Source organism: Lathamus discolor, chromosome Z (genome assembly GCF_037157495.1).
Source record: "Lathamus discolor isolate bLatDis1 chromosome Z, bLatDis1.hap1, whole genome shotgun sequence".
Classification (NCBI taxonomy): domain Eukaryota; kingdom Metazoa; phylum Chordata; class Aves; order Psittaciformes; family Psittacidae; genus Lathamus; species Lathamus discolor.
In genome coordinates, this window is record NC_088909.1 from 93028709 (window position 1) to 93049492 (window position 20784).

General features: G+C 36.5%; 1 protein-coding gene across 3 annotated transcripts in view; it reads left to right on the forward strand.

Moving 5' to 3' along the window:
* ARL15 (ADP ribosylation factor like GTPase 15) overlaps positions 1–16530 on the forward strand; it is a 223163-nt gene extending 206633 nt beyond the window's left edge. For all 3 annotated transcript variants that reach the window (XM_065662343.1, XM_065662342.1, XM_065662344.1), the window contains one exon: positions 12766–16530. In XM_065662343.1, the coding sequence (XP_065518415.1) occupies positions 12766–12918 (153 nt within the window). In that variant the 3' untranslated portion in view covers positions 12919–16530. The remainder of the gene's footprint in view (positions 1–12765) is intronic.
* Positions 16531–20784: the final 4254 nt, after the last annotated feature.

Genomic DNA, 20784 nt, shown 5'->3' on the forward strand with positions numbered 1-20784 from the left:
GAATTTGGTGTTTTAACTAACCCTTACAATAAAGTTCACAAAATTCAGCTATGTTAACCTATGATAAAAAATGGAATATAGAAATCCTACCAGAAGTGTTACGATGTTGCGTGTGTTTTGTATAGAATAAAAGAACTGCTACCTCCCCTCCTAGAATAGCCGAAGATCCAGTCAGACCACCAGACAGTGGATTTTTTTATAGGATCCAGTTGTACTTGTATGTTCTGCATGTGTCTTTAATCTCAACCCATTTGATTGTGTTTATACCTTATACCAATAGATCCTGTTAATACATTTTAAAGCTTATCAGGGGAACCAATAAACCATTTTTTGTTTCCTGTGACAAATGTGTTTCACCTTGATTTATCTGAGCATTACACATTTTTCAGTACACTCTGCTTCCGAGCACCATCAAGTCCATTTTCAGATTTGTGCTTTCTAGGTGGCAAATGTGAAGCTGATATGGTACCAGCTGGGATGGAATCTTTTTAATATGATGTCATTTCTGCTGTGATGGATAAGACATCATTAGAAGCAGGATGTTTTATAGCTCATAAGTCATCTAAAGCCATTGTATGTGGTTGGTCTCTTCACACCTCTCTCTACTTCCCCTCTCCAGTTCCTGCTCATTGCCTGTGGTCTGACTGACATCATGAGGACACTGTCCTTTCTATTAATCTGTCTACAATTGGACCTGTGAAACAGCATGGCTGGTGGCATTCTTCACTGGATGCTGAGTAAACTACTGTACAATGTGCAAATACTTCTTTATCCAAAGTCTGAGAATTTGATTCTTCTCCAAATCAGTTTTACAGTAGGCAGCATAGTATCTTTTCCAGCTTTTCTAGAGCAATGTATAAAACACTTTACTCATTGTATTGATTTTTTAAAATAATCTGTTGTTAGTGCTTCATCTTGTAATGAGGTAATTCATTGTTTTAAAAGGACAATTGGAAATGTCACATTAGCAAGATTTCAAATTTTAGCTATTAGCAAGTAGACTCTTTTTGGTTTAAGTCACTAAAGCGTCTGTGAATTATAAGCAATGTACTGTTAGTACACTGATTCATTGAAAACCAAATGAATGATTTTCCAGTTAGCAAAGCAAACATAAAACATTACTTTGCAAATTCTATTATGTTCAGTAATCCTGGCATGGTCTAGCTTTCTGTATTTATAGGACCACAGTAAACATTCAAATCTAAAATGTTATTGAAGAATAGATTTTTATATTTAGTTTTTTTTTATAAATTCAACTCCGTGACCTCTTTGCAGTGGTTTCTTCTTTTTGTTTAAAATCTGGACCACCATAAGGTTAAAAACTGAGTCCCTGAGCTGGAGACAGAGGAATATTCATTAACTTCTTTCTAGTTATCCCCTTCTCATGCCACCAACTGCCTAAAAGACACAACCAAATAATATTACTAAATCTAACCGGAAGTGTCAGATATAAAGCCACAATCTAGTGCTACTTTCAGACCATAAAAAATACCAACTCTGATTTATCATTGGTACTTGTGGCTGAAGGATGTTCTATTTGTTTTTTCATTGTCTTTGTACTACTTAGGAGCTGCACAGGCAGCTCTAGTACACTAGACCCTATATGGTACATCTTGGCATAGAAATAGCAAAATAGTTCAATCGTATTAAACCTTTAAATTACTGCCCTGCAAATGACTTTTTGTTCTTGATGAGTTTTTCATTCAAGTAACCCTCGACCTCATAACATACCAAACTCATACTGAAACCTATGCTTTATAATGCCACATTTTTTTCCCATATTTGGTTTACACAGTTAGCTTGTATCAAGTTTAAAAATAATGCTTTAAAAGAATCAATTTCATGGTGAATGCATCTAGTCAAACAAGTCATTTAAACATCTTACTCGTGTGTAGCAGACCGTTTTACAAGTAACTTGAGAGTTTTACAAGCCTGTGTTTCAGATGGGATAATTAGTTGATTTTTATATGTAAGTTTGGATTTAAACTCATTAACTTCAGTGTATAGAACTCTTCCTGGCCTCGTGTGGAGTAGTTAGTTAAGGTCTTTTTAGCTGTAGTCATATTTAATAGTTCGTTTTCAAGAAGTAGCAAAATGGTGCAAATGTCAAGGATGTTCTCAAAAAACCCTAGCCTTGTACCTTGTTACTAGTAGCAGCAAACATAATGTGGCGATTTCTAATGTAAAGAAAACAATTAGTAATTGGAGATTTGCAGAATTAACACTTGTCTTGAGCAGCAGAACCCCAAAATTTAAAAGACATGATTATACGTTCATTAAATCACTATTTTGAATAGGTAGATTAGTTTCTAAGTGCTTAAAAAAATCTCTTGCAGAAAGATGTTCTAGTTAACTGATAGTATTCATCTCTTAAAAAATTAATGCAAGCTATATTTTTGCTATATACCGTTTCCAGTGAAAAGCTTACAGCAGGTGTAAGCTGGGACCTGTTAGTAAAACTGCAAGTCAGATTCAGAGGTAGAGAGAAGCTTGCAGAAGCTGGGTTTCCTTTTCTGTTGGGATCACTTGACAAATACCTGCTGTTGTTTCTCATTGATGCATTCATGAGAACTGGGGCATCACTAGAACATCACCTTTGTGCCTTCAGGTACTTTTCTTCAGAAGTAACCTGGCTTTTCAGTGACACTCAAAGGCACTCCACAGTCATAGGTGTACAAAAGCAAGCCTTAATTCACTTAATCAAAATAACAATAGCTTGATTACAGGTCCTGTTTTAAGCATCTTCAATATTGTTATCAGTAGCCTTCTTTCAAGGAGGCCATACATTTTAAAGATGCTGTCTGTATGCCCTAGAATTCAGGTATTCTTTGGAGAGGAGTGTGGTTTCTTCGGGTATGGGGTGTTTTGTTTTTTTTTGTTTTTTTTTTTATGTAAAGGTTTATATCCTGTCTGAGATATCGGTGGATCTTTTTTCTTTTATGTATATGCAACTCTTGATCTACTGCCTGTTATTTCATCTTTTTCCTTGTAGCGTGGGTCAGGATAATATAGGGCAAGTGGTATCTTGATGCAGTTAAGTGAAGAATATTCATTGCTCTTTTGCTTGTCCCTTCCCGTGGGACTTTTTTACTAAGAGACTTCTCAGACAAGTAGCACTCTCTGCCGCAGCCTCCCATAATGGAAAGAATAACACTGGAGCTTGGAAAACGGTTGATTCTAGCCTAATACTTTTAAGTTCAAAAGAAGCATACAGTTCCTCAGCATCTTACTGTATTCATCTATCCCCTCAAAATCGTTCTGGTCATACCTGGCTTTTCCAGCATCATTGGTGCAAACCTCTGCGTTAGTTCACTACTGTTGCTTTCCAGTACTGGAAATAGTTCAGGTACCTGGCTTTAAAAAATCCTCTCTCAGTGTAAAATGCTCCCTTTTTTTCTGTATCTGTGATTGTTGATGCATTTCCTATCATTTTAGATGTAGTGGCAAACTGGTTTTGTGCATGAGTATTCTCTGTACCTCAGTGTACAGGACTGTGATTGATTTGAGCTGTGTAATTTTGCTGTTGGTATTCTTGTACTTTATGAAGGAATCTGGAAGCTTGAGGGGTCTTACTCAAGCAAGGTCGTAGTCACAGAGCATGAAGGGGTTCTGCCATATTTCTAGGTGGAAAGTTATTTAACTCCAAGTAGTGGAGATGACTCTGGAGCTGCCTGGAAGACTAGTTTGAAGTGATGTCTTCCTGTGAATTTGGAAGAGTTGGCACTTCCACAGGCCTAGACCTAGAAAACCCAAAGGACAGATTTGCCTCCTCTAACCATAAGGCAAGGAGGAAATCCTCAGAAACAGTTTCCATGGATGCCCCTGGTGCTTTAGGAACTGGGGGTCACAGAGCCCATGGCATTCTGGCGGACAGGAACTGAAGCTGGTGGCAGGGTCTCTGGGAACAGTTTTTGCTGCAGAAATATTGTATATTAACTTTTTCCAAAAAGGAGTTATTTCACAGGTTTTCCTTTAAAAATAAATGGTTGATTGCAGTTAGTTCTGGGCTTCCATTCCCTCCCTGTGGGCTTTGCATAATTAATAACACTCCCATCAGCAAAGGACCTGAAGGGAGGTTGAAACCACCCTACACTTACACACTCTGCTCTGTACCTTGTACGGAACAGGTGAAATAGGCACAACTGCTGCCTGATCCCCTGTGCATGAGAGCATGCATCTTGTAGAACCACAGCTACTGCTGAACAAATGGCTTTTCTTTTGTGTTCATACTAGTTGTTGGCTTGGAACAGTTTCAGCAATATAAATGTGGGGAACCAACCACGAAGCCCTTAGAAATCCTGTTCTTTGCTGTTGATAAAAGAATACATGCCCATACAGTGTTTGGTGCTTTGCAGACGTGGGCATGGTATACAGATGTTATTTATTCAAGTGCTAGATTCACATACATGTTCAGGCAAACGCAGATGAATCATCACATATGCACCTCTCCAGAAAATAGTGTTTAACTGTTATCTGAACAGAAAACATGCCATTTGCAGAAAGGATGTCATAATAAGGATTGATCTTTGGATTTCTCATTATTCTAAAGGTTATTTTGACACTCAACATCACAGGTAAACTTTTTTTTTGGGGGGGGGAAGGTGAAAGCTTAGCACTTGTGTACTTGTGTCTCAGGTTTAGTTACTAGTTGAAACCACAGTCTGTTGTTAAAGATAGCATATTTTGCTGCTGAAGTCAGCATAGTCTGTTGTTAGTATTGTATTCTAAAGTAAACCATGAATAACTACAGTGTATTAAAAAAAAAGCTACAAAACCTCTACAAGACACTGAAATATATCTGTTTAAAGGTCTTTAGTTTAGAGTCTCTGCTAGTTATTTGTATTCCTTTAGTTATTTAACTAAAGATGTAACAAAAAACCCGAAACCTGAGTGTGAGAAGGTAGAGAGGAAATGTCTGATGGTATAGTAAAAGCTTCTAATAGATTTCTCGTAAAATTATTTCAGATACGCTCCATTTTTATTTTTTAACAGATTAGGGCAATGATAGTAATTTAAACAAATTATCCTAAGTTTAAGTTGATCTTATATCCAATCAGTTACTTTTTTTGTATCTTAAGAATATATTTGGGTGCACTAAGTATACACTTAAATGGAAATTTGTTCTTAGTATGTAGCAAATCAGCATTTCTGTTTCTGTGTAGTATGGTAGGGGGGATGTGATTTTTAGATGTCCTCTAAATAGCTGACTTTAACCAGGGCTAATATTCAGCATTACTCTTTAGGATTTTATATTCTAACACTTTAACTATGTAGCTTTCACACAGTATCTGTTGCAACCCAAAATACTTCAGAAAACAGCAGGTAAGAGAGGAGACAATAGAAGTAGTAATGTAAAGGGTTAGTTGCAGTGTTGTTGTATTAAATGTGATGTCTGATTTCCATTTCTGGTTAGTTCTTTGGAATAAATAACAGAATTAAAGCTGTAGGTACTATGGGAAAATATTTTACTGTTCCTTCATTGCACGCATTTTTGTATAATGCCTCCTTCTCTGTTCTCATTGTTTCACTTGTCACTTGAGAAGGGATGCTCTTTTGCTCGCTCTAGGGTTGCATATTGAGAGCTGTTGTCTTGTTTGTGCAGTCCAGCACTGGCTGTATGAATCTTCATCTGGATGTCTCGTTTTCTCTATACAGATACAGTGCTGCTGTTCTCATGTTATCTCTGTGTCTTCCAGTTGTAGAAAAAGCACATGTTTACATAAACAGAATATGCTGGGTGAATGAGACATGGAAAGCAAAGTATAGGTATATTTTTTTGGCATCTACCCAATTCTTACTGTTTCTTTTAAAAAAAAATAACAGAATGTAACCAAAGAAATCTAATACGTTGTAGTATGTTGTGTGGTAAAGGCTTGCATGAAAAGAGCTAGTAGCTTCTTAAAACACATCTTTGCTTCCATCTGCATACATGCAAATCTAAGTAGTACTTTTGCACCCCCAGCAGTTTTCTCATCTTATATCTGTTTCATTTGTCCCAGACCCATTATATGTATGCATTAAAAACCCTATTTATCCATTTTACAAATCTTCCATTCTCTCCATCCTTATAGATGATGCAGTTTTTTATATTTTGCGGTTAAGCGCCCCTCTGTATTCATCTTCCAGCTCTCTAACTCACTCCCCTTTTTCTTGTCTCACACTTGCATTTGCCAGTACTGTGTTCTCTCTGTTTGGAACAGTGTGTCTGTGCTCATTTGCCAGGCGTCCTATTTCTTCATTCAGAACAGTTAGGTATCGTCTTTAAAATACATTTCTTTCAGCAGTCGCTTGCAATCTGAAAAGTGTAGTGTCCTGTGGCCACTAGAGATAACAAGGATGGAAAAGTGCATCTGTTTCACAAAGCGCTGTGTAAGTTATTTTGTGGAATATGCGTATAAATGACTGTATTCCTCTTTATAAAGACTTGTGAGCCAAAAATACTGGCCAGGTGTCTTACAAATCTAAGTACAAAGCTCAGTTGGAAGACTTTCAGATAATCTTTTATATAAAGCAAAATCTGAGGAAAAAAAAAAAAATATTGGAAAGCTGCAAAAGCTAGAAATACTGTTTTGTAAAGCACTCACCACTGCCTGTGAGGAGTTGTACAAAAAGGCTTCTGATGGTTTTGAAATCTTGTCTGGAAAAATTGCTTACCCGGCCATCACACAGGAATGCTGAAGACGAGAGTCTTGGGTTTCTTTCGATTTTAATTCAGCAGGTCAGATTTTTAAAAGACAACAACAAAGAAAGCAGCTCAGTTACATAATTCTAATTATCATAGTGTGTACTTAATAGATTCACTGCAAATTTTTAACATTGCTCATATAGACTCTGGATGCAGTGGCATGTGAAAGTCAGCTGGCAGTGAAATATTTATCTTTAAAGAACTAGAATTTAATAGCACTTCTATGGCTGATAATGTTGCTGAACCTCAGGTGGTGTTCCTAGGAATAGCCCTGTGCATAGATTGTCCCAGGCCGCAGCATATCGCCTTCCCATCAGCTGAGGCACTCTCATTCCCCTCCCTGTTGCATAAGAGGTATTCCATATGGAGTCAATAAATATGAGACATAGGTGTTTTAGGAGAAGTGCTTATGAGACATAGGTGCATTACAAGGATCCCTCTAGACATGGATGAGATCACTGTTATGAAGAAGCATATGAGCAGGCACACTGAAGTATCTTTTCAGGAGGATTATGAAGTGTCTGTAGGAAGAATAAACGTCACAAAACTTCTGCTGACAGTTTTGCACGTTACAGCAGCTGTTCTGGTCAGACAAGAGGTACTTCTAGCCAAGTGCGGTGTAAGGGAACAAGGTATCTAGCAGATTTTTAGGGCAAGCATGAAAGTGTTAACTTTTGTATGACAGTGGATTGAGCTAGTTGATCTGAGATGAAGTGGCTACCGATCTATTCCACCCACTATTGTAAATCGTTGTACTTAGAGCAGGATGAGCAGAAAAGCACGTGTAGCAGCTCAAGAGGCTGTGCAGTTTGCAGTCCGGCACACTAACATGAACTAGAGTGGATTTCAGTTTACTTTTTAGCATCAGTGGTGATTTAAGCAATGGATTCCACTCTATGGTTAGTAGGTCAACATTTGTGGTTTCTATTTAATTTGCCAGAATTTCCTTTCTTTTGTTTTCTGTTTTCCTTTTTTAGATACAACTCCTTTTACCTCTAATACCATCCTTTTCCTCATTGCAAATGTAGAAAGCTTTTTTTTGTTTCTTTTAAAGTCTTCTGTAGCAGTATAAATATACTCTGAGCCTCTAATTATGGTATTTTTTTTTCTATGCCACCTGCAAGCATGTACCTTTTTAGCTGCACTGTTAATTTTTTTTAAGTTACTCATTTTATGTAGTTTCCCTTTTTAAAACTTAATGATATGTGATGGACTTTTGGCTTTTTCTCTTTTCCAAAGATACTTAATTTACTCATACTTTGGTCACTGTTATAGGCAGCTTGTCTGTTGTTCGTGGAGTCAGCAATCAAAACGACTTTTTTCTCCTGCATCTTCTGAACAGTTGCTCTAAAAGGCAGGTTTTTATGATGTCTGAAAAAGTAATCTCAGTGTCATAGCTCAGTGAAACTTATGCAATGCTAATATGGGGAATCCCAGTCTCTCATTATTACTACATGTCTTGTCCATGCAGATTTGTGATAGACGAATGAACCGTTTCTTGTTGTTAATACATGCAATTTAAGTAATTTTAGTTTAACTCATACCTCTGCCAGTCACCTTCTTGCAGTAGTACTTGCTTAATCTTCTAAAAATTTAGACTAGTGGGGGTGCTGACATGACTGTGCAGCCTTTGGTTAGATATAATATGCATGTGTTGTTACAAATATTTTTCTTTGCCAGTAAAACAACAATGAATGAAAAAATATTTTATCCATTCAATTCTTGAAATACAGTTTGGCAATGTAAGTGACTACCTGAATTTTATATTTGTTTACAGTGATTAATCAGAGTGGGTTGAAAGCCTTTTCGTGTTGGTGAAATTTGGTATTAAAATTTTGAGTCTGAATGAAAAATAATACTTCTAGTCAGCTTATTTTTTGTGTTGAGTAGTAGATAGAAATGACTCTGTATTCATCTATGACATATTATAGGTTTTCCTATAGATTTTATGTTCGTGGTTTTTGTGAACTGGCTAGATGAGATTCAGAAATAGGACATATAAAAGCTTTCAGCAGGGCCTGGTTACTCAGTTTACGTATGTCAATAGTAACATCAGTTCCATGCTGCTATGCTAATTCACACCAGCTGAGGTTCTGGGCACCAATCCTTTTATTGTGTCTTGACTTCTTTAGCACGTAGGTTAAGCAACATTTGATAACCATATGCTTAGTGTATTCTGCCAGTAGAATAGGACTTAAAAGGTGGAGTGTGGGAAGAGTGGGAATAATTGCAAATGTGTATTGTTAGACTTTATTGACTTCAGAATGTGGCATAGATACAATGTCAGCTTCTCTATAAAACAAGGCCCCCATGTGGAGTCAACACATACAGTGAAATCCTATAAAATAGTAGTAAAAAAGTCTAATTGATTGTATTTATTCTAAACTTGTATCTTAAAAAATTAGCAATCCCAAAGTAAACACTGGCAAAGCCAGTAATGCAAGTCTAATGTGTCAGACATCTGAAACATGTTTGAATCTTTGTATTTTTCTTTGGCATCCATGAACAGGCAGAAAGCTTTTTACCATTTATGCAAGAGGGGAAGACAAAAGAGCTTCTTAGGAACACACCCCTTTTGTGCTAGTGCAGTTGAAGTGTAAAATAGTTACTGCTGATTATCGTAATTATGCAAGAACTACCTAGGAGACTGTGTATTCAGAGAATTTCAGCTTCCTTTGGATATTTTGTGATTAGCATGCATCCTCTTAGGAAATCTGCTAGGGGTGAATGATGGTCATCAAAGCAAGTAGAGAAACGAAAGCGCATGGAGAGCTGAGAGCATTCCAGTGGAAAACTCAACTGTATAAACAGTGTTGGGCATCTGATTGTGTCAGTCTATCTTGTGTAGTTGTTTTTATCTCTTGCATGTAAAAAAACGGTTACTTTTTAAGTCTGAAAAACCTCACTTGTTTTTTAGAACTGAATGACATCTTCTGAGTTGAAGGGGTAGAAGTTACAGTAAATTGGAAAATATTTGTGTCTGCACATTTTTTTTCTGGAAGCTTCAAAGTTGTAGAGCCTGGACTTTAGCAAACTCCATTGTGATGTGAAGTTTAAATGAGGAAATACAGTAATATACCATTGAGTGTCCCTTGGATTGTGGAAAACCACTTCTGTGATAGTTGGTTTAGTTCTTGATTATTTATAAGCCAATTAGTATTATTTACTATATTTAGCTGCTACTTATGTGAATATAAGCAGTTCTGCTTTCATGCCATTATCAAAGCTTCCCATTTCAAAAGCCACTGCTAAATGATCAGTTTAATTTCAACATTGATCTAATGCCTGTTAATGCAGATACTCTAAACTGTTCCTTAGGTGTGGAAAATGATGACAGCATGTTGCTGATTTTGTTACATTTTGATTACATACCTAGAAATAGGAAATAATAAATCTTAATCAACATTGGGTGTTAAATATTTAACTTACCTATAAAATTTGGTTCACTAAATCAATTTATGCTGTTTCACTGCTGAAATAGGAATTCTATCTTGGCATCTTCAGTTACTCAAATATACCTGGAAGTCATTGTGTTTTTCTTGGCTGGAGGCTACCTCGGTAAGCAATGTTGTATTTGCCCACAAACACACAAGACTCAGTGCTAGTCTGCTTACTGCCATCATTTCTGTATGTATGTGTTACTAGGTTATTTCATGCTTTTAAACCCAAGTACTCAGAGTATAACAACCCTTTTCTAATAATTTCTTCATATGGCCTTATGAAGAGGCTACGTAAATATGAATGTGGACAGACTTCAGTGAGCTGAAGGGCTGATGGCAGTAGTCTTCCAGTAGAGGGGGTGTGGTGGACATCCTCTGTGTTGTGGGTGTGAAACATTTCAAATTACTCTGCCATATTTGTCAGCTTAACACCAGCAGGCTGCTCTATCAGCTAGCTGCACTGACACCTTGCTTTGTTATGCTTCTGTGCAGCTTTTACTTCGTCCCCTTATTTAGTAGTTAAGGAGGCTGTTGCTGAAACAGGCAAGACAGCTTTCTTATCCTGCTTCTCCAGTACTATGATCAGCGCCACTAATTCAATATGTTAATGAGAGTAAACTCAGTTTGGTGTCACTTTAGCTGCTGGAGACATTGCAGCATATCCCTTATAGAGATTAGTATTTAGGTTCTGATCAAGTATAACCATGCTAGCACCTCAGATACTAATGTGGCACTGAGATAGCAATGCTAAAAAGTAGGTTTGCTGATATTAAAATGCTGGTTGTTGAAGTCGTGTTTATTTCAACTTGTATGTTTTCTGAAATGTCTGAATGTTTTCTGAATGTCAGGTGCTGTGCTTCATTTTCAAATGTTTGCAGGTTGTTACTGCTATAATTCTGCTTTGTTGGAAACAGATTTTAAAAGGTTTCACCTCATCTTATCTGGGGAAGCAGAAGTTCCCATCTCAAAACCACCATCCTTTTTCTGATACTTGTTACTAAATGATCTGCTCAAAATTCCTTTCTAAAAAATAAACCCTTCCTGCCGCATTGTCATGGTTGAATTCTGATTAATGTGAGTTGATTCAACTACAGTTGGTTTCTTTTATTAGAATACATTACTAGATAGACAAAACTGTTGTATAGGCACTGTAGGAGCTGCATCTAGATCCCGTAGCTTGTTTGGGCTCTGGAAGCTGTTTTTTTGCTTTCTTTCATTTTTTATTCCCCATGCACATGGAACCTCACACAGTGTGGCTCCAGTTGCCTGTCTAGGGCCTCTACTGCCTACCGTAATATGAGTGACTGTTCCTGTTACTGCGCGTATTTGTGGCACAGTGTGTAATAAAAGAAAATTAGGAATATTTGGCAATAATTACAAGGAACAAGAATGTGCTAAATAAGTCAGGACTAAATATTTCTGTTGGTATGCTGACTACTATCAAGTACTGGTGGATATAATTTTGGATGTAAAAACTAAATGTCTATTTTAAAAATTCAAACATGAGTAGACTTTTGGATCAAATACTATCAAAGACAAAAAAATTGATGAAAACAGTAATCTGTGGACCAAAATAACCTGCATACTGATGTCTTCTCCAAAGAGGCATCAAGAAATATGTTTTGGTATTGTACTTGTTATTTTGAAAAGTGATTAGAGTATACTACTAAACGAAAATAATTTCTTTCTTAGTATTTCTGTGGATCTGTGTTTCTGCCTTGACAGTTGGTGTAATTAGCATCAGTGATGACTGGTCTTTTCCAAGAAACTGCATCTTACTCTGTTATTTAATTAAGGCTTATAATCACCTTAAAATTTGCAATACTATATTATAGCATATTCTTATGCCTCCTTGCTGCATGGTTGCTGCAGAAATAAAAATGGAATTAGTTTCATTAAAAGATGTCCTTTATAGGCATTATTAGGTATTGTTAGTAAGTAGCTGAAGTCTGCTAGAATGTGCGGGATTTTGTACTAAGATGATTGCACAAAATCATCGTGTCTCACATATAGTACTTATTACTATCATAATCACGAAGAACCAAGAATATGTTTCATTTTAGAAAACTAACTGATTTGGGAAGAATTTTTATTCTCTGGTGTTCATTGTTTCCATTGTTTGGAAGCCTTTTCCTATAGCTCACCTTTGACTGGAATGTTCAGGATTTGTACATTTCTGACAGTTAATTTTTGTCGTTGGTCTGGTGACAAATTCTGCATCTCAAGTGTTTGCCAGTTAAAGTACGATGAAACATGCAGCTTTGGCATTAAAATGCAAACATAACCTAAAATTTCATAGTTACTTTTGCTATTTTGGCTATGTTTTTGAGCCCTTTTTTCGTGGGCTTTGCTCTTTGTCTTAAGTCTGTACAATTCTTCCCCAGACCTCCCATGCTGTTAAGTGTATGGGTAGAATGGTAGCTTCCAAGCAAGTCACTCACCCCTAAAGAAAACACTTTCAGGTCATGTCATATAACCTGTATTATAAGAACAGCTGTGGGTAAGATTCTAAAAATGAGTATCCTGATATTTTTACATGGATTTTATTTATTTATTGGGTTTGGGTTGTTTGGGGTTTTTTAGATGACAGACAGAGGGTTGTAATTACAATATTAATGCATTGATCTCTTTTCTTAATAGATTAAAAAATATTTTGAACTTGAGCCACTTGCACGTGGAAAGCGCTGGATCCTTAAACCCTGCTCCTTGGATGATATGGAAGCAGTAAAAGACAGCTTCTCCCTTCTAATAAACTTGCTAGAAGAGAGAGATTTCGAACCTTCAAGAATGTGAAACCCAAGAGAGAAGAGCGATTCTCCAGGCATCACTGTACCTGAACATTCTGCTCACAGCTTAATTATGGTGTGGTATCAAGAGATGGCTGTGATATCTTGTTCATACAGAGTTAGTGCAGAATGTCCTTTTGTTAAAATAAATACTCTGTGAATCAGGTACACAACTATTTCCAGTAAAGTTGTCTACACTACTGAAATAGGAAGTTCCTCTTTGTTTACCACTATTTCTGCACACAGCATGTTGCTTTCTTGCATTGCGATCATCCTTGATAGGAAATTTGACACGCACAAAACCAAAATAGTCTGTAAAGGAGGAATTCTACCTGCTACCTTGGCTTTTAAAATATAACTAATGTCTTAAGGATTTGTAAGAGTAGTTTGTATTAGCCTGTTTACTGTAACTCCGCAGTATGGAAAAGCACAGCCACTTGGTACCCTTAGAAGGATACCTTAAAGGCAAGGAGTTTCATGAAATGCAAAGGTTAGTCTTGAGGTTTTACTAGGTGAAAACACAGTTGATAAGTTTGTTGATTCCTCTTCTAAAGTCACAACATAACCTTGTCAAAAGGCAGAACTGCTGCTTTGCTGAAAGCTTCCTGAAACATAAATTATGAGAGATGTATGGGGATAATAGTACTTGGCAAAAATAGGTAACATAAACAGGTGGTCTGAGTAATAAAATTTTCGGAAATATACAACAGTTGGATAAAGTAAAAACTTTCATTGAAAGTAGTTTTGCATAACAGAAGCAAAGCAAATGTCTGTTAATTCAGCTGTGGAGAACTGATCTCTAGAAGTGTGACTGATGTTAAGTATGTATTTCTTCCTATATCAGTCACTTATAGACTGCTACTGTTATTGTAACATTGCCAAGGCATCTATACCATAATTAAGGGCCTTCCGGTGTTTGTACTATAAGCTTCTCTTTTCAGGGGATTATAACGTGTTCTTTCAAACTTCCTCTGGGCTAGATGTTACTTAGAAGACAAAAAAGTATTCATTGGAAACAACATTTGAAATACATTTGGAAAAAACTCATTTGGTTCCAGTAGCACAGTGTGTATTTCCTCTTTTCCAAGTTTCCCAATTGTAGATTTGCAGGTTTTTTGACTGCCTTTTCTTGATATTTTAAAACCTTATAAGGTGATTTTGCCCATGAAAGAAACATGCCAAGTCACTTAATGGTTCACCATTAAGACAGTCACAACAGGGTATGTGCAGATCCGTCACTGGACTGGTGCACTCCTTGAATGTTGTGCCTTGTGCATTTAGCTACTCTCATGCATGAGCATCTGCAAACTCAAACTGTAGTGATGTGTCTTGTCAGTAGTTCCTTATCAATTCTGCTGGTATTTTAAAACTCGTAACTCCTTTTTTCAGGGCGTTAAGCAACATATCCTTCCACTCTGAGTGTTTATTTTTTTAAGTAAGTTTGAAGTTTATTGTAGTTTCTCAGTAGTTTACTTGGGAATAAGAAAATAGCTTTTAAAGGCTTATAAAAGCCATTTCTCTATTACTTGCAATTACACTCTTTATTAAACAAAACATTTTTAGTAGTTTTTTTTGTTTACTTTTCAACTTCCATGAACTTCTTGCATTGCTCAGTCAGAATTATTTTTGCCCAAATGCATGGCCTGATGATCACTGTTTCAGATTGCTTCCTACTATCAGAAAGAAAACTGGTAAGCTCCTTGTTTAATTTTAAGATAGAATAGGCAGAAAGCATGAAGGGCTCTTCTTCTTCTTTTGTGTTTCTTCTTTTTTCTGCCAGGTCCATTGCTTCACTCCTAATACTTTTGGAAATACAAAGAACTGGAATTGTTAATTTTGAAACACGGAGAGGAGCCCTCTGTTGGTTCGGTTCTCTCTGATCAGTTTAGGTGGAACCTAGCTGCCCATCAATTTCCCTTGTATGGGTTAAGGAGGTTCATTTCCCTGGATTTAAAGAGGAAGTGCATCCAATTTACAGTTCCAAACTCTCTTTTAGCTGACATGAGCTCGGAGGCTACAGAGTCCCCACGTACCTATAAAGGTCCCCGGATTTCTGTCCTGTTTAGGGACAATGACAAATAAATGTGGGGAGGAGTGAGGGAATTATTTCCCAGAGAAGGCAGGCAGTCTGGGCAGGCAAAAGGCGAGATTCAATGCTTTTACTGCTTTTTCATTGAGCACTAGTTAAAAGATGAGATATTTTTTCTTTTTACTGATTTTCCCTTTCTTTCCCATGTTAAAGTTATGGACCAAGAGGTACAGCAAATGAAAATAAGTCCAACTGCTTTGCATTCTTAAAACCGTACTAGTACCATCAGTGAGTCTGATCCAAAAACTTAAGAGCTTCTGAGTTGTATTTTGGTTGTGATTTCCCAACTATGCACTGTTGGAAGGTGCTACATGACTATCATGCAAAAGGTCCAAATAGTCAATGAGGATATGGCTTTGGCGTATGTCGGTGGCCACTTAGACCAGGACCTTTGGATGTTTAATGCTTTTTCTCTAGGAAAATGCCAACTGCACAGGAGCAGTGATTTTTTTTTTTTTCAGTTATTTTGCATATGCCTTTTCTTACTAATACAGTGATCATTCCTCACCACAGGCTGAAACAATACCTCATAACTGCATAAGGCTAAGACCAACACTTCACTTTGAGTATAGTTCTGTGGTTTTGTGTTGTGAATGAACTTAATGGATGTGAACCTTAACATCTGCAAACACCTTCACGTTTTTATGGAGGAATTAAAAATGCTCGTAGCAGCTCAAATCACACTTCCCTGTCCTTCTGTCCTTCACCAATCTTAATTGTTTCTTTTAATCTTTTCATGTGTTCATCATTTAGGTGAAATAAACTTGGGCGCTAGGCTCTGCTTTCCATGCAAGTTCATTAAAAAGTGAACATTGTCTTTTTAAAAAAGATACTGTGCTTTAATGTTCTTTAGCCATCTGTTAAACTACTTTCTGTATGTATGCATTTATGTGTATGTGCCCACATTGGGCTTCTTCTCAGACCTGTGGCTGTCTGCAGTGTCTCAGCCGTCAGAATGAAAACATTATCAATCAGTATCCAACAACAGCTGGTTTTGACAAGCTTCTGTCTGCTGCCTAATACTTTACAACTTGTCAGTAAGAACTCTTTGTCTACCCACTTTGAGCTAGTAACCTTACTGCTTCCATGTCGTGTCCTGTACTTGTACTTCTTGCATTTGTATGGAAAAAAGTTAAATCTTAGTGGGTTTTGATATTCTTTCTTGCTGTATAATGCTCCATGTGTATCTTAGCTTGCTTCTTCAAATGCGCTATACAAAAATCTGTGATGTATTATTTCAGTTAACTTCTCTCATTTCATTATATTTATAGAAGTTGCAGATTTTTGTACCGTATTAGTTAATAGAGTTGCCTTTTTGTAATGGCAATTAATTTATATTACAAAAGTTTGTATCTTTACTGTAGTCAAAAGTATTAGTTAACAGCCATATTATCTTGACTTTATACTAAAAATACAGTGTCTATACACGGAAGTTGAGCCATTCAAGTGGACAACTGCTGACATGGGGAAGTTGTACTGTTTGTGATTTATACATGATTTCCACTATCAAAAAAAAAAAAAAAAAATAAACACTGTGTAGAGTTGACTTGCTAAGTTTGGATTTCTTGAGTAATAGCCAGTTTGTGAATGTGGTGTATTACCTTGATTTGGAGTCTTGAAGATAAATTATTTACTCCTAGATGAAAAAAAAAAAAATTACTGTATAATCACTGCTACATTATACATAATTACACATTTACACACACACACACATATATATATGAAATAGAAACTTCCAAAAATTAGCTGATTTATGTCCACAGCAAGATGTTGTTCCTCTGGAAATTGATCTAAAAGATACTGCAGGTTTAGGTCAAACAAAGATTGGAATGATTTTTATGCAGTTACGCTAAAATGTTAACCTGAGGGACATACTTACATGAGTAGAAATTAATGTTTAATGAAGTGACATAGCAAAGTATATGCACCAAGAAAAGAAAGCTACAGAAGCTGAGCAAAGGAAAATACTATGGGAAAAATAAAAGCTTGCTGAGACAGCGCAGTGTTATCCTATCAAACATTATTTGAGTAGAAGAGACTCTAACAACGCAAGTTGTAGCAGCTGATGGAAGTACAGCACTGCTGAGCCAGACTGGAGTTGCTGATTCAGCTACTGAGGTATGCTTTTTTTCATTTTATTATTTTTAAATCTGCCTCTTGCCAAGTCTAGGATGGAAATGGAAGATTTGTAAACTCAGAATATTTTTTCAATTATTTTGTTTCATATAAGTAAGAACTAAAAATCTGCTAATCATGCCTCATTTGATAGCTCTTGAAAGAATTTTCATTAGCTCATTAGCCCTTTGACCTAAATAGTTCAAGCAAATAAAAACATCTGTTTGTGTCAGCTATAGGGTTAGTCATCCAGGGCCTAGGTTAACGCAAGAAAGAGAGAGTCATATATTCTATGTGAAAACAAAAAACATACCTTTTTCCTTATCTGACTTGAAAAAAGCCCTGAAATCAAGTAAGGCTGCTGAATTCTGCTAGGTGAAGAGACTGAAAAAGATCATTACCATTGTCAATCCTCAGCCCTCTTGGGTGAAGTGACTAACTTCATTGTGTGGGTTGGACTGAAGATCAGGTTTAATTTCAGGTCTCAGTCCTGAGACAGTTATGCTTAATACTAGCTGCTTATAATGTATTTCAGCTTTTATCACAGCTGTATTTAGAGAAGCCGAAGTATGCTGTACATACTGCTTGTTCATTCACCAGTTTTCATAAGAAAATGTTACATTTGGTAGTATTCTGGTGGGTTTTGATGGAATATATTTAGGACAACCTTGTTAGTGGAGTGTGTGCGCATCAAACACAATCAGCACTACCGTCTATAATGTCTTAAATATAATTTTTTAGTCACAGAAACTGACTAAAAAGACAGACATCCAAATGTGACTATTCTGTGCAGCTCCAGTTATATGTGGTGATAAGACAGGGGGAATAGAAGATAGATACTCCAATCATCTGGTTGTCAGGTTTACAGTAAACCCAACAAAAGTCTTCAGCAAAGTGTCCTGTGCTGATTTGGAATGATTATGGAAAACTAAGAGTTGAGGGAGTGAAAACATGGAATGACATGATCTATGCCCAGCCATAATACTATTACAAAAATAGAGGGAGTCATTGCCAGAAAAATAGCCTGGGTTTGGTAAAGACCATATTTGTAATGAAAAGTTGTTGTATTGTTAATTTCTGAGATACGTTTCCTCACACATCAAAAATCTATACATATATTTCAGAACCTGTCCGCATACGAATAATTAAGAGGCATGAATTGTGTGCAGTATAAGGAAAGCCATTCACAATTAATTTTCTCAATTCTCACTATTAGATTGTGAACTAAAACTGACAAAAAAATAAACTCAGAAGTCATAGCACTTCTTTTTCATCTGTCACCTTGAAAGAGTGAAATGCTGTTTTCATTTTTATTACTATGCCATGTAACTACAGTTTATTGCATTCCAGTATGCATTGGAAAGTATTTGCATGTATTAAGTAAAATAAGACAAAAATAAATCTTTTTGTGGTTTGGCAGTTTCCACATATGAAGAACTGCCCTCTTTCTAAGAAGACATTTACAATTGGAGAAAGAAGCCTCATATTATAGCTTTGTTATAAATTACTGCTAACTGAAATGCTAAATCATGGAAATCCTAAACAAAAGACCTAGTACTGTTTAAACGCATAGTCCCAAAGACTGGAGAAGAGAGCGTAACAGTGATTTGCATATACATGTTGCAAAACCAAACTAAGTTTAATCGCAAACACAAAGTAGTTGTGTTTGCTATTAAATTTGTCACACAACAAAGTAGGTGGTATTTTAGCAATGTGAGAGTTTGGGATTTGGAACATTGATAGATTTTCCAGGATCAAAAGGGCATTTCATAAAAAGTTTAATTTTATGGTAGGTTACCTTTTCGGCCTGTCAACTTTGACATAGTCCCCTTAGAGCAACAATTCCTATTGTGTGTTGACACTAAAAAATTCTTATATAGAAATTAATCCGTTCTGCATTCTGTAGCACATGCTAAAATAGCATTTTCCGTCCTGTGTCACCTTATTTCATTTATTAGAAAGCACATATCCATTTTCCACAAGTCTTGCTATTTTTTGAAATGAGCTTCATGTACATTTGATAATAAGCTTGGTGTGCTATCACGTTCAATAGCATATGCTCAGAGGAGCATACACACCCAAATTACAGTATTATTGAATACCTTTCAAAGACTCAGTTCATGCCAGTATAAAGTCGTGTATTTTAATGCTTATAACAACAAATGCCTGTTTGCAAAACTACATCGGAATTCTTTTATTACAGCATTCCTATGTATGGTGTCTTTGAAAGACCTAGAGATTCAAGATGTGAATGGGTTTGTACCATTTAAAATCAACACTGATTAAACTGCAGTATCTGGGAAATTGCCTTTTTTTATTTAACAGTGGAATGAACAGCTCCATCTCATTATTGCTTCAATATTTACCATGCTACAGAGAAGACATGAGCACTCAGTGTCAATAATGTGAATTATAACAGCCTTAGTCCATCTTTTCAAAATTGCCTTTTTTGCCAATGAGATGGTAGTAATCCTCTCTGGCTTACACATGTGTGTCAGTTACAGTTGAAAGCCTTCCTTCAAATATGTAAAACTAAGGTTAATAATAGTAATAATTAAAAAATAAAAAAATGCTAATTACCTTTTCTAAAAATATTTTTGTGCTGTTTTGCAGGAATGTGACTGATGCAGAAAAGCTCACGGTTTACATTTAAAATACAGAGCATGACCTTTTGGTTACAGTAAATACAGTACTGCAAGTCTGGTAAAGTCATCACATATACTAAAGGTACTGAGACCATTTACTTCACATTCCTCCCTATTAGCTTCCACAATTAGCATGATCCACAGCTGAAAAAATAATTCTAGTTGTCAGTGATAAATGGGGTGAAATCGTCAATCACTGAAGTAGACAGTATTATTTTAAAAAGATATTGCAAACAAATGTTTACCCAAAGATAGCAGCAGGTTGCTGAGATTTTGCTCCTCAGGGTTCTCTCATTTCATTCACATGGCAAGCTGACTTTAGTGCTCACTTGCAGGCTAAAGAGAGCTTTTTTCCCCTCTATTTTTCCTGTAGTATGAAGAGGACCAAACACTCAAGCACCAGAAGAACCAGGAACATTCATGGTAACCCCCCTGAGACCTGAGACAGAAATTCAGCTTTTTGTTTGTTTTCTCTTGGTATGATGTGCAGACCTGAGGTTTCAGTTCAGGCCTGTCTCTATTGAGAGGTACCAGTAATACAGGAGTCTGCCATTATGGGCTATATAACTGTCTTGCCTATTCTTAGCACTTGCTTTTGATCTCCGAAGAATTTTAATATCAAGGTCAAACAATATGTTGTAGTTTCATATGTAGATGTCTTGGTGACCAAGACAGTAAAGAAAATGCATGCAGGGTTGTATGAGGAGAAATCTCCCATAACACTGCTTTGGGATGGTTAAGTCTTCTGGTTGCTTGTGAGAGATTCAGCAGGCAATTTTGCCTTCAGGTTTGGGTCAAGTAGCTATTTCTTCTTTTAAGCTTGGCATTTCTTAGTACCTGGATACTGGTGATTAGCATGTTCTCAAGCACTTCATTTGTGAGAACCACTTTACATCTAACGTCATTAAGTCCTGAAGGAGGTGGTCACTACTAATGTATGTTTCCAGTTTCTGAACTGATCTTTTTTATTCCTGCCTGCATGTAAGGTTTTAAAAGGGTGTATCTTTTGGTAAAGCAGGGGCTA